Source organism: Cygnus olor, chromosome 12, assembly GCF_009769625.2.
Source record: "Cygnus olor isolate bCygOlo1 chromosome 12, bCygOlo1.pri.v2, whole genome shotgun sequence".
NCBI lineage: Eukaryota > Metazoa > Chordata > Aves > Anseriformes > Anatidae > Cygnus > Cygnus olor.
Window position 1 is genome coordinate 5,189,601 of NC_049180.1, and position 26,669 is coordinate 5,216,269.

The 26,669-nt window shown below is 41.3% G+C and overlaps 3 protein-coding genes across 8 annotated transcripts in view; 2 read left to right on the top strand and 1 right to left on the bottom strand.

Moving 5' to 3' along the window:
* Positions 1-8,053, top strand: GCSH (glycine cleavage system protein H). The gene is made up of 5 exons (XM_040571605.1): positions 1-132; positions 3,683-3,762; positions 5,006-5,069; positions 6,637-6,768; positions 7,343-8,053. Exons 1-5 carry the CDS (start codon positions 18-20, stop codon positions 7,438-7,440), a joined length of 489 nt encoding a protein of 162 aa, XP_040427539.1. The 5' UTR covers positions 1-17; the 3' UTR covers positions 7,441-8,053.
* On the bottom strand, positions 7,618-26,126 carry LOC121076944 (protein phosphatase 1 regulatory subunit 3E-like). Of its 6 annotated transcripts, none has more exons than XR_005823814.1 (3): positions 15,133-26,126; positions 11,722-11,823; positions 7,618-9,713 (listed from the first exon to the last, which is right to left on the bottom strand). XR_005823814.1 is itself a non-coding variant. In XM_040571602.1 (2 exons), the coding sequence occupies exon 2, from the start codon at positions 20,360-20,362 to the stop codon at positions 19,397-19,399; it is 966 nt and encodes a 321-aa protein (XP_040427536.1). In that variant the 5' UTR covers positions 20,363-23,064; positions 24,984-26,126; the 3' UTR covers positions 13,105-19,396. The 6 variants fall into 6 exon arrangements, 2 of the variants coding, with proteins under 2 accessions (XP_040427536.1, XP_040427535.1); XR_005823816.1 differs by lacking the exon at positions 7,618-9,713 and having other exon boundaries at positions 9,767-11,823; positions 15,133-15,256; positions 18,997-26,126; XR_005823817.1 differs by lacking the exon at positions 7,618-9,713 and having other exon boundaries at positions 9,767-11,823; positions 19,191-26,126.
* The window catches only part of C12H16orf46 (chromosome 12 C16orf46 homolog), a 1,848-nt gene continuing 1,104 nt past the window's right edge, over positions 25,926-26,669 (top strand). Inside the window, exon 1 of the mRNA XM_040571600.1 lies at positions 25,926-26,297. Coding sequence (XP_040427534.1) covers positions 26,175-26,297 — 123 coding nt within the window. The 5' untranslated portion in view covers positions 25,926-26,174. The remainder of the gene's footprint in view (positions 26,298-26,669) is intronic.

A 26,669-nucleotide genomic window follows, 5' to 3' on the forward strand; every position in this document is an offset into this window, starting at 1 on the left:
CAGGGCGCCCGGCAAAGATGGCGTGGTTGGCGGTGCGGCGGCTCGGGCCGGCCCTGGCGCCCCGCTGCCCTCGCCTCACGCTGCGGCCGCCCGCGGCGCGGAGCATGGCCACCAGCTCGCTGGCGCTGTCCGGTGAGTTGCGGGAGGGAGCGGGTGGTAGAGGTCGCTGGGCTGGGTGAGCGGCTCCGGGGGCTTCAGGGCGGCCCGGTGCCTGTTGTCCCTTCCCCCGGGGCTCGGGAGCGGGGGCGCCGCCGCTGTGGGGCAGCCCTCGGGTCCCGGTGCGGGCGGGATGTGCAGAGGGCTGTTCGTTCGCTGCACCTGCTTGCAGCGAGGGATGAGGGCCGGGGTGACATGTCTGCCCCGGGCACGGCGTGGGGTTTAAATGGCAGCCTGCTTCTGGGTCTGCTGGTGTGCCAGGGGGCCGGTGCGGCCCCACAAGATGGCTGGAGCCCACAGGGTGCAGCCGCTGCTGTGCCATGGTTCTGTCAGCGCAGGTTTCTGGTGCTGCTCCAGTTCCTTGCTCCACAAAGAGTTGTGGGGCAGCTGCTGCTCTGCCTTGGTTCTTGCAGCACAGGTTTCTGGTGCTGCTCCAATTCCTCGCTCCACAAGGAGCCGGTTCGCTGCCCTTAGCTGGCAGGGAGCTGGGCGAGCTCCTCGCCATGCTGCTTCAGTGGCCTCGTCCCCTCCTGGCCCCAGCTGGAGGCTTTGCAGAGCGGGCAGCGGGCCTGGCGAAGACACGGGTCACTCCTTGATGTGTTACGCTGGAGCAGCTTGTCAGAGCATCCAAACAATGCCAGTGGCAAAAGGAAAAAGGGGCAAAGAAAGCATGGGTAGGGAGGGCAGGCCTGCAGCAGCCCTGCGGTTAGACCAGTGCAGGCCATCGGGAAATCTGAGCCAAATTTCAGGACCTGGGGCCTGTGCACACTGAAGAAGGTCGGATTGGCCTCACTGGTACCTGGGCAGCGTGGCTATGGGAGCGTTACGGTGGGCTTCTGCCCTGGTGCCCTTTTGCACGTGGATTTACCTCGTTGCCCCTGACGGTATCTGCTGCTGTCGAAACTGCCTTTGAATGGAAGTTAGCCACAGAAGTCTGAAACACAGACCGTGGTACTCTAGGCAATGGAAATGCAGAACAAGTAGGAGAATATGCTGTGGAAGCAATGACTGCCACTAAGAATGGGCAATAATTTCTCTTCTATATAGCCTTATAACCTAGCTGTTTAACTACTGTCTGCTCTAAGTGAAATAAATAGCATTTATTAGTCATTATTTGCAAACTAGATGGGACAAGAGCTAAGCTTTTTTCACTATTCCAGCTGTTTAATATACCCATTGCCTTCTATAGATATAACTTGAAGAAATAACATAAATTATGCTTTTGTTTTAGGCAGAGAGGAAAGATTTTGTATGCCTGTTTGTGGAGGTGTGAGTTTTCCTTCACTCTTCAGGTATATATTTATGAAATATTTAATAGAGGCAGGATAAACTAAATGAAGGTCTGAACTTAGAATATGCTAGTTAAGCTGAAACTAAAGTCGTGTTGAAATGAATGAAGCTAGAGTAAATTTAGCTCCTCTTCTGAAAAAGAACACTCACAGAAGAGATTTGGTGTGCTTTTGACATCTCATGTCCGTTATTTTGATTTATTTGATGTGCTGATGGCATAAGCTCAAAGTTCAGTTTTTGAGATTACTTATTAACTCTTTCTAATTTGACCTGGACTTTACTTACAGTGGGTTTTGCTACATGATTAGAATTTTTAATTTTTCACTTTTTTTTTTAAATGTCCTATGAGAAGCGTATGTGCTCTTCTAGCTGTTGAGAACATTTTACTGCTTTGTTTCAAATTGATCATGGGTGTCTCTTTTTTTTTTTTTTTAAATCTTGCCTTGTACACAAATCTTATACAATATTTTTGTCCTACATAAAAAGATACTGGCTGGTTTCTTCATGACACACATAACATTCATGTTCAGCTTGGGCTTGATGTTCTGGGTTGTTCTCTGTTCTCATGGTTTGTTGTTCATTTCCAATGAAATTCCTATTGCCCATGGGTTTAATATATTGGCCTAAATTGATTTGAAAGACATTTAATTTCTTTTGTTCATTAGAACATGTCCTGAGAGATTTATGCGGATACCAATAATGCTAGCTGAACTTGTAGCTTTTTTTCTTTTAAAGTGGTATTGCATGGAAAAACCCTTATCTTTGCTTATCTTTTTACTCAAAGAGTTTTGTATGCTGTACTTACAAAAAGCACGTTGTGCTACCACCATAAATATAAATGCATATCAAACTTGAGCCATCTTAAAAGACAAACCATTTTTTCACTACAACTGAAACAGCTTGAAACATTACTGACTTAGTTTAAGGATTTTAGCAGATCTAAAGAAAACTGCTTTCCTTCATACACAGGCTTAGAAAAGAAACGAGGCTTTGTAGAAGCTGAATTTCTTTAGGGGTTACAAGGAGGTCAACCTAGAAGAAAGGCCCAAGAAGAGAATTTTGGACTCAGAGGGAAGGTCCAGCTGCACCGCTCAGGCACTAATCTCACAGGAAGCTCTGTTTAAGAAGTTATCTTCTTCAACTTCTGGAACATCCCCTGTGCGATTGGACAGGTGCTATAAGTGAACATTAAAGAGAAAGGAAAGAAAAAATATCTGGGGAAAATCTGGATATGAGGAAAAGGATGAAGCAGGCTGAAAGCACTCTCAGAATAAGAAGAAATATTAGGAATAAAAATACCTGTTTCAATTACTACTTTTGAAGATTTTCCATATGTCTTTATATAAAGAACTGGCTCTAGCAAAAGTTAATATGAGCAGCCCTGAATCTAACAGATCTAAAATATATTCAGAATTGTAAGATTGCTGTGAAGAGATCTAACAGGGTCTTAAATGTGCATATTTAAAATTATTTAGAATAACTACTGTGTTGTTCTAATAGTATTAACAGCAAATTCTTTTAAGTAACCGTTATCTGTTTGAATGGTCTTATTAATTTGACCTATACTAATTGTGCTTAATTTAATGTTGGCACTGATCTATGTAAAATAGGAGAAATAGACTGTATAGGAAATGTCGGGGGATGGAAGGGAATCAGCCACTTAAACTTTGCAAGGTTAAAATGTAAAGGTTAAACTTAAAGGTTGCAACTTCATTTCAGCTGGTGGCTCTATTTAAGTACATCGAATGAGATGCTGTAATGCTGACACTGTTTCAAACTAACACGTCTTTTACACTGGCGTTCTCAGGAATAATAAAGTTGTTGGCAGAAATAAGCACTAAATATGCTTGAAAAGACCCTAAGCTATCATAGAAAAGTGTAAGTGTGACCAAAATACACGTATATGCTTTGGATTTATATTTTACATTTGAACTAAACTATTCCCTTTATTCCTGTAGTTCATCATTCTCTAGATGATTGCAAAGGAACTAGTAATACTTTCAGGCATAATCCTGCCCAGTGAGCTTTACTGTGTCACTAAGCATGTCATGAGCAGAATAAAATGCTTCCATAAATTTTAGTTGCTGCTTTGAATGTTTTCTGGGAGGTAGTGGTGGTGGTGGGGAACAAAACGTTGGGGGGAAAATAAAACAAAAGGGTTAATACCTTTAGTGTATTGTATTTAAGCAAGCAGCATGCCGCTTATTTCTGAAATATCAAGTTTGTTTCATTTTAGCCCGCAAATTCACAGACAAGCATGAATGGATATCAGTTGAAAATGGCATTGGAACAGTAGGAATCAGCAATTTTGCACAGGTATCGATAACCCCCCTTTCTTTTCCTACCCAAGTGTGTAATATTTACTTACACATACCTGCTCTTGCCCTTGCTCTTTGGATAGTTACTGTTTCTTTTTTATTGTTGTAAGTGCATATGCTATATCCACAGAACGAGATTTTTGGACTTGGAGTTATCACATTATTTGAAAAGTGAATGCTGTTTCAGCATTCTGATAAATTCACTTTAGATCAAGCTTATAGAGAGCTGAATGTGATGAGAAAGTTACTGGTTCAGCTGAATTTAAAAGCTCTTTTATTACTTCAGGTCTTACAGGCCTTAGGAGTAAGTGACTCTGTTAAGAGGCTACCATGCACTTTTTAGGTCAAATTCCACTTGAACGTGAATGTGGTGTAGTTCTTTTGGCTAAAGAACAATTGTGAATAGAAGTATAACATGGTATATTTTTCTCATTTTATAATAGTGGGGGGGATCTCCTTGGATTTTTTGTTTTGTTTTGTTTTGCTTTGGTGCATGTACTTGATTTGGAGTAGTCATAGGCAAATTCAGGACAGAGATTTACTATATGTGAAACTTCAAAAAATCTAGCGTGAGAAGCTATCAATGAAGTGCAATTAGTGTTTTTTAGGATAAACAGCATTTCCGGTCATGTTTTCTGCAAATAACACCACTGCTCTATAAGGTCCCTAGGCTTTTGTGAGACAGGGTACATTGCTCACTGTAGAGGTACAAGCCTGTTCCGGTTGAGCTGATTCTTATGGTGATAAGGCTCCTTATTCACTTGGTAAGGACAAACTGTATGCTTCCAGCTGTCTAGTTGTCCCTGTTCCTGGGGAGAAATCACTGCTTTTGTTTTCAAATTACACTAAAAGAAAATTCTTTGTGCCTTGTGCCAAAAGCCTAATTCCCTAAAATCACTGGCAACTTTGTCCTTTAAAACCGTTGTTGCGCTAGCTGGCATTGAGAAGATAAGCAGATGTTCTCTCTCGTTCTGCATGATGAAATCTGTATATAAGCCTTGTAACTCAGCCCGAGGGTTATTAACACTGTAATAGATAATTAATTAGGCATTTGGGTCACCTAACATTTTTTCAAGTGAAATGTTTAAAAAGACAGAGTGACAAATACACAATACTCAAATGATACCTGTGTTTAGAGAGGGAGATGACCTGTTTACATTGGTTCTAGAGTTACTGTATCAGATCTCTCCTACCTGTAGTTTCCTTAGTATGTGCCTTGATGCATTTGTTTTTCTTTTAAGGAAGCACTAGGAGATGTTGTTTACTGTAGTCTTCCAGAAATTGGGACAAAATTGAGTAAACATGGTAAGTTTCAGCTCTAGTTTCTAATGATACTCATTCTACTCATCCTACTCTCCCTTTCTTAAGTCAAATTTTATCAAGTAATCTTTATGTTCATTAATACCGTTACACATCTTCTGGATGCAAAATAAATTCAGGTATTTGTATGACTAGACACAACAGTTTTCAAATACTCATTGGCGTACCACCCGTGATAGTAGAAAGTATTTATTTTTAAAACTGTGAAGAACTTTACTTAAAAATCAACTATTTTAGATATATTTTTGTAATAATTCTGTCTATACTCTGCTTTTAAAACACAGGCTTTGATTTGGACTTGCTTGTGTGTAGGCTGGCTTATCTGTGATTTTGCAGTTATACATTTCATGAGTGACTTGTTGTGAAACACTCAGATTTAATTGATAGCAAACTCTAATTTTTCTGCGCATATACACAATAATTTATGCGTATCGGTTGTGTCATTAGCAGCTTACAAATTGTTACATTCTTAATCATTCAGTTTTTGCAGTTTTCAGTGTTAAAGAGTGTTTTGTTTCACTGTTAAGAGTGAACATTAACAGGTAGAAAGGAAAAGCCTACCCCTGCGGTGCACAGAGCACTGCCTTGCTAGTGTATGAAAAGATTGTTGTTAACTGCAGACACTGTTGAAGAAAAGTGTAAATTTACCGAGGTAAAGTAGCAGGTCTTTCTTTTGCCATCCTTCTTGTGTAACAGGTCTGTGTCAAGCTGTTCAGGCCAAATCTGTTACATTACATTGAATGGTGAATGTTTGACAGAAGTTCTTTCTGTTTAGGGTTTTAGTTAACGAACTTGTAGTTTTGATTTATCTGAAGGAATTTCATTTCCATTTACTTCTCTTTTCTGCCCGTTCTGGCGTTACTCTAACTCCAAGTTTTCCCAGAACATGCTGTTCTCTGAGTCCCTGTGCTGATGCCTGTCTGCTTTTCGGACAGCTCCATGTTCCTCCGGCCTCAGCCTTGTTTGTTTATGGTTTAGAGCTACTCTGGCTAACTTTGCTTCAGGCACTGTTTCCATATGAAACAGGAAAAAAAGGAAGAGCAGCTGGGTGATTCCAGTGTGGCGCTTCTGAATACTAATGAGTGTTTTCCAGTGAGTGCAAGTGTACCATTTGATGGGGTTTTTGAAGAACAAGGGAGGCTCCTGAAATTGTGGCTATTTTGTAACCAAACTATGCATAAAAAGGTCTAAATTGTAGATAGGTGGTTTATTTAGACATCTTGGCGCAATAGTTGGATGTAGTTCCTTCTAACTCTGCGTCATATCATGCTGTAGGGCTTTTGCCAAAGGATTAGCCAAATGTAAGAAATTTCCATTCCTTTTGTAACAGCCAGCTAGCCAGTATTACGCAAGTCCCCCACAATAACTGAGGAGTATAAACGTCAAATTTAGTACTGCTGATCATTTCATAAAGTTGGTAACTTCAACCTCTTTGATAGTTTTCCTTGCTCAACATAAAGGCCTTTTACTGGTAGGCCATCACTAGAATGACTGAAACTAAATTGCGTTGTGTGTTCCCCTCAAAAGCATCAAATCATGTTCTGTGTTTCAGATGAGTTTGGAGCTCTGGAAAGTGTGAAAGCTGCTAGTGAACTCTACTCTCCTCTCACAGGAGAAGTGACTGACATTAATGCTGCCCTTGCCGATAATCCAGGGCTCGTCAATAAATCTTGTTATCAAGATGGTAAGATGTCATGGTTTTTATCTTTCAATAAAGAATACCACCTGGATCCTGGCAGTCTTGCTTGCTAACACAAATAGGTCTGTGATTCCTAGTTCTTCCAGTTTAATGGTATGGAGGCTTAAAATGGAATATATTGAATGTAGTTCAAGCACAATAAAATTTATAGCATAAAAAACACTGTTGTGGTCTTGTCTTGTTGATAATTTATTTTCAAGGTGTTCTTTTCAGACATAGACTGGTTTCATTTAAATCTCTTTCCCTTGATTGCATTTCTCTTTTTTTGATCCTGTAACAAGTCATGATCCTGGGTGGTCAGGGTCTTGTGCTCTTCCTATACAGCCTCTCTTTAACACCAGTGCCAGAGACAGTACCAAATTAGATAACTGATTTGACTTAAAAGGCCACTTCAGGCTGTTTGTTTTTAAAAGTATTGAAACACTGTTTTGCTGCACAGGAAGTCCTGTTGATTCTGTTACAGAGCTTGTAGGAGTATCTTTCTAAGGAAGTAACGTGAATGAATCTTTGGTTATAGGATATTAGCAACTGTTTTTTCTTTTAAATTTCCTAACTACAGGTTGGCTTATCAAGATGACTGTGGAAAACCCTGCTGAACTTGATGAACTGATGAATGAAGATGCCTATGAGAAATACATAAAATCCATCGAGGACTGAGCTGGAATAATCAAATAAACCCATATAAAATATTTCAACGTAGTTTGTCATCAATTAATGAGGTAGAAAATATCCAGTTTTGGCAGCCTGAAAAATATCACTTACATTCACATATGCAGACCATAAATAATTGCAGTGATAAAATGTTTAACATATGCATACCTGCAAGGGATTTTCATTCTAGATTGTCTGATTTATGTAACTTCAGGATGTAAAAAAAACAACAGTGCCTCTCTAACCTCCTAGTATTTTGTACTAATTATAGCTGCAGAGATGATACCAAAAGAAAAGCTATATCAACTACCTCTTTGCATGATTTTTGTTTACTTCTTTGAGTAGTGAAATAAAGAAGGAAAACATAAAGGATTAATAAATTCTGTAATCAACTAGTTCTGCCTTTCCAAAGGTATAGTCCTTGTTTTCTGTTTTACTGTGCTTTCTTACAATGCAGAACTCATGCACTGATCATTTATCAAGGTTCTTGACTGGATTGTTTAGCTTTTTTTTTTGTCTGGACTAAGTAAGCACTACATATGTCACGAGCAATTAAGGAGTTCTACATCTTGTGCCTAGCAATTGTGGTGATTTCACAAGAATAAATACTTTTTGAAAATGGTGTGATAGTAATAGTTTGACATACGCTATAGTAATGTGCGTCGTGGGGATCAAGTAGGCATGCTGCTGTAATGAGGACATAAAAGGAATGAGACTCAAACTTTCCTTTTGCAAACCAGTAAATTAAATCAGCTGATTCCATTAGACTTTCATTCAATGATTCATTCAATGAATCCACAAATGTGCACTCAAAGTGATGTGACATCTAAAGGTACGTTTGAGTTGTACGGACCTGTATTTTAGGAAAATAGTACAGCAGAGGTTTGGACTATAACTTTTTCCTACAATTTTAAAATGGTTATTAGAAGCTAAGCACAAAATGGGAGAGAAAACCAAGTACCTTTCAGTCAATCTAACAGGAAGCAGGTAGATGTTTAATCCATATAAGGTGACAAAGGTAGAATTCCTATTCCTTTGGAAGTTACTTTCAAAAGCACGGCCCTTCTAAACAACTGAAACACACAGTAAGTTATACAAAAACCTCTTTGTCAAAATTCCTAGTGCATAAAGTTGTAGGGCTTTCTTTTAAGATGTAAAAAGATTTAAAAACTTATCAATTATTCACAGTATCATGCAGTATTCATGGCAGTCGCACAGTCAGGGCCATAGGGCTAAGAGCTTGACCCTTGCCTGTGTTAGACTCCCTGATGTCAGGTTAGGGCTGCAACCTCCCTGTATGGTTTCTGGAGGGAAAGCTTATTTCAAATTGGAGTACAGGCAAACAGGTACGAATGCATGGAACTTCCAATTTGGTAACATTTCTTCTCCCAGCTCTTCTAAAAAGATGAGCAATGATACCTAGGCACTTTTCCTGTGTGGTTTAATACTCAGTGTTTAGGTATTCTGCAGCTATTTAGGCTAAGGGATATCTACTGAAGCAAATAATTTTGTATCTTTCTATAATCCATTCAACTACCTGAATTATAGTGCCAAAGTGATGTGTTGTCTCTTGTTTGATGCATACTCCCCAAGCAGTGCTCCCAGTTTTCAAATAATCCTACAACCTCACTACATTCATCATCAGGAGGAACTTTCAGCCAGACCAGCGTGCCTGGGTTGGAGCCAGACTGCAACGCCATAAGTGCAAGTTTGCCAACGTCAACCTGTAATGAATGCCTTTCATCAAAATAAAATGAAAGAGTGAATGTGTTTTAGTTGTGAACTATGACACAATTCTAAATGCTGTATAAACTGGGGAAAAAATAAACATGCTTACCAGTGCGTTCCTATAGAAAATGAATAAAGAAGATGATTTTTTTTACAAAATAACCACTTTATCTGTGGCCTCTTAAATCTTGATCCTGAGCTTGAGGACTTAACACTAATAATTACTGGAAACTAAACATTATAGACTCAGTAGAGAGATTACTTTTAGGGGAAATCATAATTTCCATACTTCTCCCACAATCAATAATCTTGTCTCTGTGTAACATAGAGGTTAATAATATTAACAACTTTTCCCTTACCAATGCTTCATTTCTGTTTCACAGACACCAACCCCTTTATCTCTCAGATTGTCTAACTGAATAATAAAAACTTTTATTCAATCCATATTTAGTTTTGAAGATTTTTATCAAAAGCAGTCCTAAAAAGATTGCTTACCTAAAATTTTGCCTTTTTGAAACTGCAAATTGCTGCCTTTCCCAATGAATCATGACCTATCATGAATGTAAATGCAAATCATGTAATTGTTATTCTGATCAGAGGGGAAAAGTGAATCAATGGTATCAAGCTAAAAGAACAAAACCACATTAATCATAACACTTGGTGTTTTGAAGTGGTGCCATCCCACTACTGCTATGGCTGTGTAGGTTGTACATCATGAGTTCAGGCAACATTACACAGATGTATCAAACTACCGTTGTACACAGCTAGTGAGCCACCAGCTAATTTTAGTAATAAAGATGTTGCATCAAATAGGTTAGTACCATATCTAGCATAGTAAGTATTGGAAATTTGTTTGTATGAAAATATTATTCTACTTCATCAGCAGACTGTTGTGAACATAAAATAAGGACAATGTCAACTTCACTGTCATTAAATTAACAGTACGGCAATTACCTAAGCAGCTCTGATGATTAGATTAGGAGTGTGGCAGATCTGTTTCTAATTCTCCCCCTAACTGGTGTCTCCAGAGAGTTGATGTCCTGTGGATCAGGTACCTCTCTGCTTTTTCTTTGTACTGGCAGATTGGGAATTTGTGTTCTGTAGTAATGGCTCCCGTCACAGAATTTTAATATGCCAAGTGGACATTTAAATGACATAACATCTATCTTCTTGTCACACTGGTCATATGAATAAACAGAGCTGCACCAATAAATCAATCCAGAATGACACCCAGTTCTTCAACTGAGAGTGTGAGGTTTTTCTGTTGTGGTGCTGGGAGACATCACACAGCAAGAGACAACGGAAGTTTCACCACATGCATGACTTATTTTGGAGAAGGAAAAACTAAGAATAGTGCCTAATTCACTAATAACACAAGTTCACTAGTGGGCAGAATGTTCCAGGCTGTCAAAGGATGAGGTGCAGATTTAAATCATTTCAAGTTAAAAAAGAAATAATTGTACAATTTCACCACATGGTGGCACTCAAAATGTTAGAGATGGTACAGTGGAAAGGTAAGGACATGGAAGTGAGGTCAGCCTGTTTTTCTAGCTCAGCTGCTTGTCTGAGAGACACAGCAGTGACTCAGCTTTAGTGTCATTTAATTCCCTAGGTCAATTTCATGATCAGAAAAAATACTAAGAATATCGAAAATCTTCATAAACCACTCCTCACAGAACTGTATGTAACAAGAATTCACTTGAACCCCATTATATTGTATCCCTCATCTTACCACCTTTCTTCTCCCACAGTTCCCTGTTCCTGCAGCATCTCTTGTCAGGCTGTCAAGACGAGGCGTTTGGCCAGGGAGAAGGCTATATGTGCAGTTTAAAATTTTACAGAGTTCTAAGTATTATGCCATCCACTAAGTCATTGGGAGCCTTTCAAATAACCTAGCAGAGTCTGACTGGTAGCTTTGGCAAAGAAAAATGTTCTTCCATCAATGCAACAGGCAAAACTGCTTTTAACATTAATGAAGCTGTATCAGTCTTAGAGAGAATGCAAAATTCACCTACATAATACATAATACATGCCCCTTCTATGGAGAAGAGACATTGTTTTATGTGGTGAAAAGAAACTGGGCTGATGGAAAACTGAACGCCTTTGGGAAAGCCATTCCAGGGGAATTTGACCTTATGGATGTAAGGCAACATGGAAAGAATATTGAGCAGGCAGTGCCAATCAGTGTAAATTACTAGCAAGATATGCTCTAGTTGGCATGAGCCAAACTGTGAGAACAGCCTAGGAGCATCCTCAGTGTAATTCTTTGCTTTCCCCTGACTGTTTGAGACACAGTCCTTGAGGGACAGCCCTTGGCAGAGGAATTTAATCTGTGGTATCTGTATTGGGTAGTTACCCTTGCAATATTGATACCCCTCTCTTCCTGACAAGGCATAATTCAGACACATCAGACCTGATCTATTTTAATGCAGTACAAGTGTCGTACATCCTCTGCTATTAGGCTGTTTTATTTGTCATTTGTTTATACTGTTTAATTATTTATGCTATTGAATGTGTTTTGCTCAGAGATGTATTTTAATGGAGGTGCAGTACTTCTACCTTTCTCTAACCATGAAAGTCAATCCACGAGATAGGAGGATGAGTCTGCATGAGTACTTCTGTTCTTCAGCCATTACCCCCTCCCTTCTTCATTGCAGGGGTCTGGATCAAGAGAAAATGACAGAGAATTAAGTATTGTTTGCAGCTCCTGCCTGTTCTGACCTCCCCCAGTTGTGCCACAGCTGGTAAGTACAGTCAGCTCAGCTACAACTGAAACATTTTTGTCAGCTTTCTGTTAGTCTGAGAGGCATTTCCTCAATCAGTTTGCCTGGTAAATACGTTAGCCAACAAAGAATAGAATACAGATGTTCAAAACCTTGGAAGGAATTTGTCTACTTCCCATGTTTTCGCTATGTCTAAAGAGGTAACATGCACATCCCTGTGCCTATGCGACCTAAGGTAGTATTTCTGGCAGAGAATCTAACAGTCTTGAAAAGGGGCAGCCTTTAGAGCTAGCATAGCCAGCCCCTTCCTCCTTTCTACTATACCTGTACACATGGAGAGCTGCAAGGAAGAACAGGCAGTCATTCTGAGGTCAGAAAAAGCAAATTTGGATGAGTCCTTGAGATTAATTTAGCTAATACCTGGATAGTCTCAATTCTGCATCACCACTGAAAGAAGAAGTATGTGCCCATTAAAGAAACAGCTCTATTACAGCTAGTGCTCAGCATATATGGGGCTTAGAAACCTTCCTCCTAGACCAAGAGGTCCTTCAGCAGTGGAAAATCTAAACCATTATTTAAAAAAAAAAAAGCACAATTGTATTCATGTATCTCACACCTTCCCTCTATGAGAGCCACTCTCTCACCACCTGAAATACTGCTGTTTCTGCACCACCTACCGCCTAGCGCAGGCTTTTAGCAGCTGAATACCAAATTGCACAGACTGCTCCAATTGTTGCTGGTGACCATAGCAATGCAAAACTGGGAAGGATTAAAGCCACAGGCAACTGAAGTGCAAGCATCCCTGTCTGAACTACAGACTGCTACACTGGCTATCTTTGAAACTGCGCCGAGATACAAGACTGTAAAGATAGCTACCTATGTTTATGCCAACTGATAATCCCATCTTATCTTCCTGAGAGCTGATTGCACTTCAGGAGACCAGACTTCCAACCCAACTCAGCATACAACAGCTTCCAGAGAGAATATTCTGAACAGAGACTGCTTGAAGACATGCAGGCTTGAAAACCTGGCCTGAAAGCTGAATATTTGTCTTTGGATGTGCAGGCACATCACCCAAAGCATTCCTACGTGCACTACGGATGAATCAGAACATAGTTGTTTGTTGGTTAAAAAAAAGAGGTTTATATATGCTCGCAATTTGTATCATTAATCTTTAATGACAGCAAGAAGCTACAGGTTTATAAATATATATTTTTTCATAGTTGTGACAACCAGTGACTAGATGCAGTTTTGGTGGAAAATAATCTGAAATACTGTAAGGCTAGGTAAGTTACAAGGCATTACTAGAAAAAGTTGATTTTGAACTTTTGGTGATATCACAGTATTGTTACAAATATTAGAAACAAACATTACTTAGTGAAATACAAACATTGCAGAAGAAACTGCAACCAAAAGTAACTTACTCATAAAGTTTACAGTTAAGAAACAAATTCTTATTTTTTTTTCCAACAAAGTCAAGGTAAATTGAAGAAACAACGATAAAAGCTTGCACATAAGGAGCCCACTCTTAAACAGACAGCATCTCCATTACCAAGAGAAACAATTTACCACTGTGCAGGAGGAGTTAGGTTTGTTTAAACCTCTTCAAGAACCTTAATTTTTTTGTCGCACATTTTTTTGTTAGCTTTCCTGCACTGCAACGTGGATTCCAGTCCTGATCAACTTTAAAAACATATATATATATTAGCTTTCTGAGTTTAAAAGTATAATACAATTTGGTTTATTTCTAAGATACAGGAATACAAAATTTTAAAACTCACAACACTAACACAGTGTTTTCTCCTGGAAGGTGACTAGAGAAAAGTATAACGCATGAGACTTGCATAATTGTATGAAATATTATCTTGCTACTGTTACTCGGAGTATGCTTATGATTTAGTGAAGTCAGATTGCACAAAAAAAAGAGCCTAAAAATATAACACCATTTAAGACATAATTTCCTTAATGACACTTTAACAGAATATTCTACACACAACACAACGATACAGCAACCATAGCAATCAAGTCAATCGCTAAAAAAACAGGTGCACCATAATATTGCATAGAAAGAAATCCCTGGTATAAATACACTTGCACTGGAGACTAGGACTTTTTTCCTGCCTTACTAAATCAACGGACGTAAGTTTTTAAAAAGCGCATCTGACATTTGACATTTTTCTTGGCTATATTCTTTGGAATTACTAGTGCATATGTTATTTCAAGCACAGTTTTATTCTGCATGCTATTGTTTAATATTAAAAAAAAAAAAACAAAAACTGAAAGGAAAGCTGTTTGCCTACCTCCCCCTAAAAATGAAATGTAAAAAGTAAAATAATTGTCTAATGTTGCGTAACAATACAATCAGACCTTTCTCAAAAACAGAAAGCTCAAACAAAACTCAGAATAGCTGAATGAAGAGAATATCCATACAAGATAGGAAACTCCTGGGTTAAAAAACCTGCCTGTAAAATAATTTAAAAGCAATATTCAAAAGCTGGATAAAGAAAGAGTCGAACCTCAGGAACAACCAATAGTTTAATTCCCTTTGATTGTGGAAGACCTACATTCAAGTCCATACACTGATTAAAGAAGTACTCTTACCACCTAACTATTTTGGGACAATTCTCTCATATAAGCTAAACCTGAGAAATCCTTCCTATTGAAACACATACGTTTCCCTGAACATGCTCCATTTTGAAAAATGTCGCCATCTTTCATTAAAAAATCGTGATCCGCTCTACATAAGGCTATTTTTTTTTTTTACTTTACAGCAAAATTGACTACATTTACTTCCTATATTAAACTATATATGCTCATAAAATGTTAATTTTGGTGCTCACAAAGTTTTTAATTTCAGTAGGTAATCCTTCCATATATTCAGAACATGTACACATGAAATGCATACAGGAAACAGAATTACAGATGACTTGCCAAAAGGCCATGCAGTATATAGTTGGAAGGTAGATGTCATTTTCTTTAGATATTCTCTATAGTGAACACTTTAATCCCATGATACAAACTGTGCAGAGAGATCAAGTCCAACTATAAGTTTTAGCTATATGCATTATGCAGCATCAGGTAAATAACAGTAAAAGCTGTAAAGACCATCATGTCTACACAAATAAATTTAATAAAAAACTAGAATTTCTGGTTTCAGATAGAATATATATTTAGAATATCTGTGTAAGTGGTGAATATATACAATAAATATATTTTGTTATATTAACTGTGGTCACAGTTTTTTTACCTAGCTAAATAATTCCAGAGGTGTACCAGGAAGACGCGGTTCTGACAGTAACTTCTTTCACTGTAGTATGGGAAAATATGATCAAATACTTCTGGCTGTTACAGGTGCAGGACTTCTGGCACAGCTGAAAGAGTGTCAGGAATTAGAATTGATTATTAGATTTTTAGTATAAATTTCATTTTAATGAGAACGCCATAGCTGGACTTTTGGTGGGAGCGTGAAGGAACAAATGAGATTTCTTCCTAGGAAATGTTGAAAGGCACATAAAGATTTCAATGTATAGTTAATAATATGTTAAAAAGCAGATTCTGAGTATTTCTGTCGGTTACTTTATGTTTAAAATACAGAATTAGCAGATGTTTGCCTGTTGGCGCTACTGAAAAACATTTCACGTATCTGTAGAGATCACGCATATGCATGAACAGACAGCTGTTTGTTCAAGTGATGCATCTTCCCCTCACATACCCTGCAATAACAAAACGTGTGCACTTGCTCTGCTATTTAATACGATACTGAGGCACACACATTCACAACAAAAAGTTATTTGCAAATGGTAAAAGGAGAAAATAATTAGCCTGAAGTAATGTAAATTTATTGAAAATGAGTATAACATTTCAATTATTTTTTACACTAATGAATAGTAACGTGGTTAGCTAGCTGAAATTCAGTTTACAGTCACTTAATTGTTTTGATCCCTGCTAGGGCTTCTATTGATTAGGGTAGATTTCACAAATATTGCCATAAGAGGCATGGAACCACATGCAAAAACTCTATCAGTTTAAATGTGCACCAGCAAACGTGAATGTGCATCAGACACACAGTACGATTTGACTTACTGTAGGAAGTATCACTATTGCACATAAAATAAGATGGCACGTTTCATAAAGCTACAACTTTGCACAATAAATGACAGACAGGTTTTTACACCTCCAAAGACATAATGAATGTGATTATGAATAATTCACTTAAAAGTGAAGTACGCTACCTAAGGATTATTGCCTTGCCTATACCTTCTAGCATCACTTGGAAAGGAAGGTGGCATGGGCTTTATCCATGCAAATAAAAACAACTGAGCTGTCATTTTTTCCAGAAAAAAAGATTGGCTTGAAGAATTTGTATCCTGAAACATAATTCAAATATTTTACTTTGCCTTCTAAAGTTAACTTTGTGGAACTATGTTCTTTAGAAATGTGTTTTTAAAAAAAAAAAGTTGTCTTGCTCCTTCTTCCATTAAAATTACTGATGCCCTGCCAACTTGAGAAGTACCCTGTTCAGCACAGGCTTTTCTCCTCAAAGCTATCATTTATGTAGATTGTAAGTTCTATTTGGGATTTTTATTTTATTTCACTTCCATTTATACAATGCTTCTAGCAAACCCCGCCTAAATAGCGTCAGGCTGAAAACTAAAGGACTGGAAACCATACATGGATGCTGCCAGTGGAAAAAGTACTCGCAGTCAGTGCACCTAGACATGTTTTTGGAAATCTTGAGAAGAAATTAATGTGATAGAAGTGAAACTGTGTAATCAAAGCAGTGCAGCTTCAGCATATATCACTGATAGGTTTCTGTTAGAACACCTCACACTTCTTCCAAAGATGTCATCAGTAGCATCCTCCACTCAAAGCTGGCTGGGCCAACCTCACCTTTCAAGGCTTTAAATGGAGGTGTTTTTAAGGGCTTCCAGAAGACCAGGTCTTCTACTGGAGTTGAACGTGTATCACTGATAATCTGTGATCAAGCTCAAGCCCATAGTTACCCACGAAACTGAGTGTTGAACTAAACATCAGCTTAATTGCTTAAAAGCTCAGGAGTCAGCTTTCCAAAACATTCTTCTGGTGTATTACATCCTCAAAAGGTTTAATATTCAGATGTATATTGGACAAAGGGGTTAAACGTTCATAAACAAATTATAGCATTGGTTAACCTAAAGCGCACAGAAACTACTTTTTTTCCCTCATATGACATCATTAAGATGCTTCAGAAAAACTGTTGCTGCTTTAGTATATGGGTGAGAAAGGCCAAGCAAAAAAATGTTTTGGAAAGCTCTAACACATAAATAAGGTGTTTGGCTGCATTTCCACCGTATTTCAAAGTGCTTTCAAATAGAGACAATTTCGCTTCCTTCTCTCCAGTATTAAGGCTCTCATAACAAACTAGGTTTAACTAGAAGACACTTGGGCTTTCTTTATCAAACATACTACTTAATATGCATTAATCACGAACAGTTTAAGACCCAAGTTCTGCAATTCTATCTTTATAGATGTGTGCTAGTGATACATAGGGTTACTTCAATACAAGATCAGGGCCTTAATATTCTAAAATGTGAAATACTCAGTAGGTGCTGACAGTATATTTCTTTTATATTCTATTTCTGTGAAGATCACACTGATCAGAAAACTTGTTGGGGAACTAAAACCAAGCTACCAATACTACAGGAAGGCTACAGTTGGTATGATTTCTATTAAACCAGAAAAAGCAGTATAGAGAAATTAAATTAAATGCTCTTTTCCCATCAACTTGCCAGACCATTTTTTCCAGAATTCACAGGTTTAATTATTCTGACTCAACCAGACCCTCAGGAGACAAAAGTGCCCTCAATTCCCACTGAAGTTGAAAGGTTCCATGAGAACCTGGCATTAATCAAGCTGTTTGGGATACTTAACCCTCACAAGGAGCACAAAGAATACAGTTAGAATTACACTTCACTCCTAAACAATCTACAAAAGGTCCAAAATGTTGAATGCCTGATCCTACAGCCCTTCATAATAGGAAGATGACACCAGCATTTGTTCTGCCACTCTCAGAAGTCATCTTTGTAGAAGTCCCTCACCTGCAAACGCAAACGTGCCTAAATCCTGGAAAGCCAGCACCCAGATTTATCACCAGCACAACCTGTATTCAGCCAAACTCCTGAAAAAGCAAGTTTAAAAAGGAAAATGCTGTTCTCTGCTAGAGGACCTCTCTCTTGAGGGCAGAAGTCAACGTACTCTGCAATTTCAATGTTTTTTATTGGTACATCTCTACTTCTATGCAAAGATACTACTTTTCCTCAATCTGACTGACTACATATAGCTAGCCTTGTGAAATCCGCCACTTTCCGGAATTATCCTAAAAATCTGGAACGTTTTGTTTTGCAAAAGGCAAGCTCCTGCCCTTATACCTTAGCATAACAACTTCAATTAGACTGTTAACAGAAATAAAACTGGAAATGTTGCTTGGGATGCAAACCAAAATTATGGATTCAATTCCTGCCACCTCTAATTCTTTGGTGCAACTTCAGGACTATCCTGCCAACCTGATCATGAGCAGCTTTATGGGAACAATCCTACTGAAACAAGCATGACAGATCTTTACAATGTATCACATGGATTTTAAAACAAAGTGCTTGCTTTATAAAACCTGTTAGTAGGCTGTATTTCCATTACTACGTGACACTACTTTTCTTAGCATTTTTCTAAATATGCTTGAATATATGAAACAGGTTTCAAAATTTTAAAATTTAATCTTTGCTACAAACCCATCGGCCATTTTTACAGCATGAGAAATACAGCCATACCTGGGGGTATCTCTTTTGGGGTTCAACACCACCATCTGTCCCCTGCAATTAACACGAGTGACCGCGTCCGCGTGGACGTTGGGGTCTGTGGGGCTCTGGGAAGGGACCCAGCACCTCAACGGAGCCAGGCTTGGTGAGGTGGGCTGAGGAAAGAGGATGGGTGCCCAGGGCAGTGCTGCCTGTGTTTCCAGAACCCAGTGCTGTGGGCACAGCACCCAGGAAGATCTGTTTGCACCAGTGGATCCTGATTTTCACTGATAAGTCCTGCAAATATTGACAGCCTCCCTCCCCTCATTCCAGACCCTCACTGTGCAGCAGCTTTGGTCACGAGCTCGAGGCGGAAAACACCGCGCACACTGCTGCCGTGGGACTTAACACCTCGCGCCCAGCCTTCGTCCTGACTGGAGCCTGAACGCTTATCCATACGCGGCGTTAATAAGATAGAAAAGATAAATAATTTATCTGTAAACGGAATTCAAAAAAATATCTTCTGGCTGCTTACGAAGAAGCTTCTGGAAAGGTGGGCTGGGTGGGCTGCGGTTGGGACGGCGGGAAGGGTGAGGTGAGGTGAGGTGAGGCGAAGCCGGAGGGTGCCATGGCTGTCCCGTGAGGCGAGCTGCAGCCGGAGGGCGCTGGGGCCGTCCTGTGAGGTGAAACAGGGTGCCGCGGCCGCCCTGTGAGGCGAGCCCGGAGGGTGCCGGGTCCCCCTCAGATGAAGTGGATCCAGGCGGTGCTGTCGGGGTCCTGCGGCGGGCAGACGGCGGCCGGGGACAGCGGCCGGCCCCGCAGGCGGTAGTTGGCGCCGCCGTTGTTGTCCCAGTACTCGGCGCCGGCCACGCGGTAGCGGACGGCGAACTCCAGCGTGGCGTCGGCGGTGACGGCGGCGCCGAGGGGCAGGTGGAAGGCGAAGCGGTCGGTGCTGCCGTCGGGGGGGCCGGAGGGCTGGTAGGCGGCGGGCACCTCGGCGCAGCTGGCCCAGCGGTTGAGCGTGTAGCGCACCGACACGGCCTTCTCGTAGGCCAGATTGAGGACGCGCACGGCGCCGCGCAGCCCCGCCGGCTCTGCCCGCACCCACTCCAGCCTCACCTTGTGCTGCCGAACCCGCTCCGCGAAGCCGGGGCTGGCGCCGGGCTGCGGAGGGAAGAGCGGCTCCAGGAGCGGCGGCGGCGGCCCGAAGAGCACCGGCTCCAGCTCGCCCAGCGCCGGAGGCTTCCTGGTCTTGAGGAGGTCGGCGGGGCGCGGAGGCGGCGGTACCCGCGGCAGGTCGGCCTGGCAGAAGTGGCGCACGGAGGTGAGCTCCAGGCCGAGCGAGTCGGCGAAGCGAACCGTCTTGCGGCGCGCCGGGCTCTGCTGCAGCGCCGGCCGCAGGCTGCGGTCGCCGGGCGTGGGCAGCGACTTGGCCCGGCGGCGCTGCGTGGGGCTGGGCGGCACGGCGGGCACCGACGGCTCCCGGCCCCGGGGCGCCGCCGGGGGCTTCTCGGCCGCCGCTTCCCGCACCACGGGCGGCGGCGGCGGCGGTGGAGGAGGGGGAGGATCGCCGTCGGGGCTGCAGCCGCCCTTGCACTGCTCGGCCAGGCTGCCATAGAGGCAGGCGCTGCAGCTGAAGTTGCGCGGCAGGTAGAGCCGGGGCGGCGGGGCGGGCACGGCGCTGTGCAGGGAGCCGGCTTTATCCATCGGGGCGGATGGCGACGGGGGCTAGCGCCCTGCTCGCCGCCTCAGCCCGGCGGCCTCCCCGCTGCGGCCGGCCCCGGGGCCCGCCGGTGGGTGCGGGATGCGCCCCCGCTCGTCATCCTCCTGCCCCCATCGCCTCCTCGGAGCGCGGCCCCGGCTGCTGCCACCGCTCTGCGGCTGCCCTCGCTCTCCTCCTCCTCTTCTTCCTCCTCCTCCTCTTCTTCCTCCTCTTCTTCCTCCTCCTCCTCCTCCGCCTCCGCGCTGCGTTCTGGGTCTTTCCCGGAGGATCTCACCCAGCAGGAGGAGGCGGGCAGGATTCCCCGCTTACGGTTCATTGCGGCGCTCTTCCCCGTCCGACCCGTTACAGAAATAGCTGCTGAAAGGAAGAGGCAAAAGGCTCTGGCAGATTAGAAGGGGGCGATAAGGAACGGCTGGCTCGCGAGCTGGAGCACGCAGTGTACATTTAAAGGAAGAAATCCAGCTAATCCGCTATAATGCGATTAGGGTGCATCTGCCGAATAAAATACACCTGCCAGAGCCCGGCTACAGATTGCCATCTGTAGGGAAAACAGCTCCGGTCTAGACGCGGAGGGCTGATGAAGAAAACACAAACAGCGTTTGTTCTTTTCAGAAAGTTATTTAATAATTGCCAGGCAATATTCAAATGAATTAGAAGTAATGAAAACCAGACCTGGTGCGGGCAGTTCAAGGAGCTAACAGACTAGTTTAGCAAGCCGCTTCATTCCAGTCTTTCCGTAATCTGGTGCTCATTTTTAATTAGTAAATTGCATTAAAAGCAATGATCCTGCCAAAGGCTGAGCCTGAACTGTGTTGACATCTGATTCTCATTTAACTTCTGAGCAGGAGCTTTTACACCTTCGTCATTTTATTTGCAGCACTCGGTGTTCCTTTGCAAGTCTAGGCAGTGGAAATAACGGCTGATGGGATTACCAACGGGACAAGTGAGCCCGGTAAGGACCAAGAGTTTAAAAAAAGCCACCAGGACACAGGGAAAAGCTTCCTGTTGTCTTATATTAAAGCTATTGGCTTTAATTCCTTTCTTAGTAAGTAAGAAAATAATTCCTATGTTATTTCCACTGAGTCCCAAATCTTTTTAATGGCACATGGTTCATAAGTAGGGAATGAAAAAAATATGCCCAGCAGTGTTGAATTTGACAATGTTATACTTCCCAATGATTTGTGGTGGCATTCTCTTAAATTCACAGGATGATCACAATTTTTGAAAAGTCAAATAGTAGTAACATAAAGAATTACATCTGAATTCACTAGCACAGGATCTTATAACTGTCTTACATGTACTTTAACTCATACTACAGGAAGGATTCATTAGGCCGCTTTTCCATGCTTCCCTCACAAAAATGAGCATTTCAAGAAAACGTGAACTCATGCTTGGTTTTCATCTGCTCATATTAATTTAGGGGAGAAAAAGAACTGACCCAAATAGTTGTTGAAACAGGCTTTAAGGCTGCATCCTTTAAAATGCTTTTAGTAATTTATCTGTCACAATGAAAACACTTGATTCTTTTTTTTTTTTTTGCTAATGTTAACTTCACTTTTAAACCACTGGACAGTGAGAAATTTGTTACATTAATGTGTAAAGTCTTTGTGTTTTTAAGCTATTGTGAAACTATCAGAACTAATAAGCTAAAGTGGCTTAAACCTGATTTCGTATAGGAAGGCTTTTCAGTCAGTTTTGGACACGTCTGTGGTATATACTGGCAACAAGACTGGGGTAAGTTAGTTTCTGCTGTATTTTACACAATAGGGATGATTTAGCAGTGTTCAGCTTCCCCTCTTCTGGTAACTTTAGTTGCCTAACTTCTTCTTGTCATAAACTTGTGTAATACTCCTGTTTTTTGGCCTTTTCAAGCCTCTTGTTGCAGCCCACAACCTTGGTAATATTTCGTGGAAAAACAAAACAAAACAAAACAAAAACACAACAACCAACTCCTTTCTTCACTGGTGATTGTAAGCTGTGTAGCTCATGTGAGTGAGTTAAAAATGTAGATTCCCCAAAGTTAGTAAACCGAAGACTGGCATAAAAAGTGAGAAAATCCTGTGATAAGAAAGCAAAAATATAACATGGTGAGCTTTGGACTAGCGAGGTCAAAGCAGCACGAGATGCAGATGGACAACCACATAAACTGATTAATGTAATGAGAATACTTCAGAAATTTCAGTTCATCATTTTTTTTTCTCTTTTTTTTTGCAAAAGAAGGAGTAGAGGGAGACTTCATATAAATGAATGCCCACTGTAAAAAAAATCACAGAATATCCTTGTGGAGTAGAGTTAAAGAAAGCCTTTTACAGGGAATGGGAATTAAATGGTAACTAAATCATCAAAACATCAGTTTACCAGTTAATCCTGGAGGCGCTCAAATTTTCACCTGTGATTTCCCCCAGTGACCTCAAGCTCTGGCACACAGAGGCACCTCAGCCCTGTCTCTCTTGAGCACTGTCACCATGTAAACTCACCAGGAATACCAGGATCCACAGAAGAAGTATTTCTCACTGTAATTTTCTTGATCTAAACATTCTGCTCATGTTGTTCTGAATGTACCATAGGGGTTGCGCTGCTGCTTTTTTTACGCTTTTGCTCATTTCCAAACAGTGAGGCTGTGGGGACACGTACCACATCTTTCACTTCTGAAGGTGTCTTTATTACTAGGCTGGCCTTGCTCTTCCTATGAATTTAAGAAAGATGTGGTAAATTAAACAGTTTGAGGCACTGAAATTTAACAAACATACACAGAAATTCCCTCAAATAGCCCGTAGCCTTGTGCTGTGATGTGGAAAGTGTGGCAAGAGTTTGTAATGGGAAGCGTCAGACACCTTCACTTCTAACAGGAAATTCTTTCAGCTTTGCCTGCTGTAAATAATTGTACACAACAAATGCTAACATTCTTAGAAGTGAGCAAGCACTACCACATATGCAAAAACTATGGCTTAATATATGCAGTGGTAGGCACCCGTACACCACCTCCTCTCTATCTCTATTTAGTTCACAGAATTACGAACATGTAAGTTTAAAAGTCTGTTGTTTTACATTGCTAGCTACATTAAGGACATTATCCAAGGCTCTTTTCTAAATATTAACGTCAGCAGCAATTTGATAATGAAATAATTAGTTCTGACATAGCTAGCCCTTCGAAAGCAATACCCTCTACCTTTTCACTGGAAAATAGTATTTTTATGACAAGACAATTTTGAAGGTTCCCGCAGGACTAGATCAGTCGTCATGTAAATCGTTGAGCTCTGCAGTGTTGCATAAGAAAAGAAAAGGTGTTACATTAAAATTAGTCTCCATTGACTGAGGAAATGGCAATCAGGCATTGTTTTTATTCCTACAGCTTCCTCTCCTTTGGCAGATTTAAATAGCACAACCATAGAATAAAATTTTGTCGTAATAACATTGTCCTACTAACTTTTTGTAGACCAATCACTGCATCTTCCAGCTGGCACCAAAAATTTTAAAGACAGCCTCTTGTTCTGCCTGTGTAGCACTGAGTGACCCTGACATTTCCGCAGTGCCAAACTGCATTTAAAATCAGTCTGATGCCTGAGAATTTCCAGCTAACCAAACGGAACCTGGTCCTCTCTTTTAATACAATTTAAACAATGTGGAGAGCAAAACGGATTCAAATCACTGAAGGCAATGAACTGGGAGCTTTCTTCTGTTGCATTTATTTATTGTCTTGACTCCAGGTAATCTAGGAGAAAGCAGATGCTGGTGCTGGGGAGCATTAAGCAGAACTACGATGGAACCATTAATAGGGGAGGAGTGTCTGAGTGCTGGGGCTTATCCAAAGTGGCCACTGTCACATGTCTGCTCCAACTTTCCAGAACAAGTTTATTTTTAGTAATGAGAATTGTCGGGAGATAAAATGGATGTAAAGGCGAAGTGCATTACGATTACATCAGCTTTTGAGATGAAATTGTGACTCAGTATGTGAATTCAAAAGGTCAGCTTCTACTCTCATTTACATCTGTGCAGCTCTTCTGATGCTGATGAACTATGTAGGTGTTACACTCAAATATCACCGAAGAGTTTAATAATTTTATGTGACTACATGAATCTGGCACTGATATTTACATTCACAGTTTGTAAGCCTTGAATGATCCATTTGTTCTGCATGCGTATATTTAAAAAAAAAGACACCCCCCACACCATTTCATGTTAGTGAATAACTCAGACCTCTAATTTTCCCTGAGAAAATATCTTAGTCAAATCTCAGAGAAATGCCAGATTAGAACTGGGTAATATATCTGAGCGAGGCATAAAAAATTGAAGTATTCTGTTAAAGAACAATTTGAATTATATTGATCTTTAATAGCAAATATTACCATCTCCTAACCAGGATGTGCAGTCTTTAACTATGAGGATGCGAGCTGTGTGATTCACGGAGTTGTATCCAGGATGTTTGGTCTCAGAGATCAGTGAATGTTTTCCACAGGACTGCATGTTCTGACCAACAGAGCTGTGACACTTTGAAGGGTAACTTTGTGGCTGGTTTGTGGGTTGCTTTTTTTGCTTTTTACTTTAAATATCAAGATGCAAAGAAACCTATAGTAATAACAAGAACATAGAATACTAGGAGTTTACCTCAGTTCACGACCTTGTGAATCTGCCTTCTGTACGTCTTGAAGCTCACACACAATTTTATTAGTTAAGCATTAACCACCTCTGTTGACTTAAGTGATTGGCTTAAGACTTCAGGAAAGTGTGTAAGCTATAAAAAGCCCCAAATTAAGACTGCAATGGAAAAAGCAAAGAAAAAAAAAAAAAGGATCTGTCATTTTTCGGAGAAGATGATAAAGAGCATTCCACTTAAAGTATATTTTCTCATACAAATAGTTCTGCTCTTTTTAAACAGATTGCTTGTTTTCAACAAGGATAAGTAACAGCAGTGCTGGGACTCTTTTGGTCCTAAAACTTTTAATGTAGAATTTCATGAAAAGATCTGAATAAATGCACTTTGGGATGTCCCCAAATCCCATTTTCTGCTAAGAGTGTTGGCAACTGTCTTAATGCCGTCCTATAAAATAAACACAGGACTGTTTCTAGCAACTGCAAATGGTCTCAGTAGTGCTTGCTAATGATTCTAGGAATTAAAACATGCACCTCACATCCTTGATTTTAATTTTTACATTTTTCAAATTTAAAGGTCTTTTGGTCAGGCAGCGATTCATTATAAGTGATTAATTGTAATAGATTATTTAGATTCATGGTATTGTAAGATCAGTTTGTCTCCTCATTTTGTATTTGTTTCTTCATCACTTTTTCTTTCATTTCCTTTATTTGGCCATTTCACATCCATTTTCCTCCTGCACACAACTCTTGCCCTATTCATGTTTTTAGACTTTATATAGACTCCCTCCTTCCTCAGTGTGCATTCAGCACTTTGCTTTGGTTTTTCCCACTTTCAAGCTGCCTGGTTCTGTCGTTTCTCCCATTTGTGGTTCTTGGCTGCCCGTCCAAGCCCTCTGAAGGGCTTCAGAGCCCATTCCCACTTGGCATCTCCAGCCACCTCAGCTTCAGGTACGAACACCCACATCCACCTACAGGTGTGTATTTCCCATCCACACCCCCCCCCCCCCCCCCCGGAACCAAGGGGGAAGCCCAGCTCGGAAGAGAGGCCCGGAGCTGAGGGGCAGCCGCCGTCCCCGCCTCGTTTCCTCACAGACAGATCCCCCCGGGGACCTCCCCTCAGGGGCCCGGCGCCATTTTCCCGCCCGGGGCGTTGCCGTGGCGACGTCCCCTCAGGCGGCGGTGGCGGGGCCGGGGCCGGGCGGGATGCGGGGCGCGGGGGGCGGCTGTGGCGGCGGGGGGCGGCGGGCGGTGCGGGCCCTGCTGCGCCTCAGCGACCGCGGCGCCGCCCCGGAGAGCCGGGCCCCGGGCTGCGGCTGGGAGGAGGCCGTGAGTTTTACGGCAGAGTGAATCGTTGACGTTATTTTATAGGGGGTTGGGGCTTTTTATACTCGTTTTTACACGCAGAGTAAAGAAAAAAAGGCATCTGCTTCTCTGAGATGCTGAAGGAGTGACCAGTGCTGACCTGTGACGCATAAATGCGTCAGAGGTTACACTTGTCTCTTCTCTCTGATGGTAAAACGGAAAGTCTGTGCGGAAGGATTATGATAACTCTCAGTTCCTTCTTTCAGTTCAGGAGTTCTTTTCATTTTTTTTTTTTCAGTTCAGGTGTATGCAACACAACAGACTAGGCCTGCTTAGGAATTAAGCTCCTTGTTTTGTACTCAGAAATAACATTGCTGTGTTCATTTACATCAGCCA

Excerpts from the sequence above, each read along its gene's own strand:
- GCSH (XM_040571605.1), top strand. The coding sequence starts at position 18 with ATGGCGTGGTTGGCGGTGCGGCGGCTCGGGCCGGCCCTGGCGCCCCGC. Across the intron at positions 133-3,682 it reads CAGCTCGCTGGCGCTGTCCG|CCCGCAAATTCACAGACAAG; the intron begins GTGAGTTGCGGG and ends GTTTCATTTTAG. Across the intron at positions 6,769-7,342 it reads TAAATCTTGTTATCAAGATG|GTTGGCTTATCAAGATGACT; the intron begins GTAAGATGTCAT and ends TCCTAACTACAG.
- LOC121076944 (XM_040571602.1), bottom strand. The coding sequence starts at position 20,362 with ATGGATAAAGCCGGCTCCCTGCACAGCGCCGTGCCCGCCCCGCCGCCC.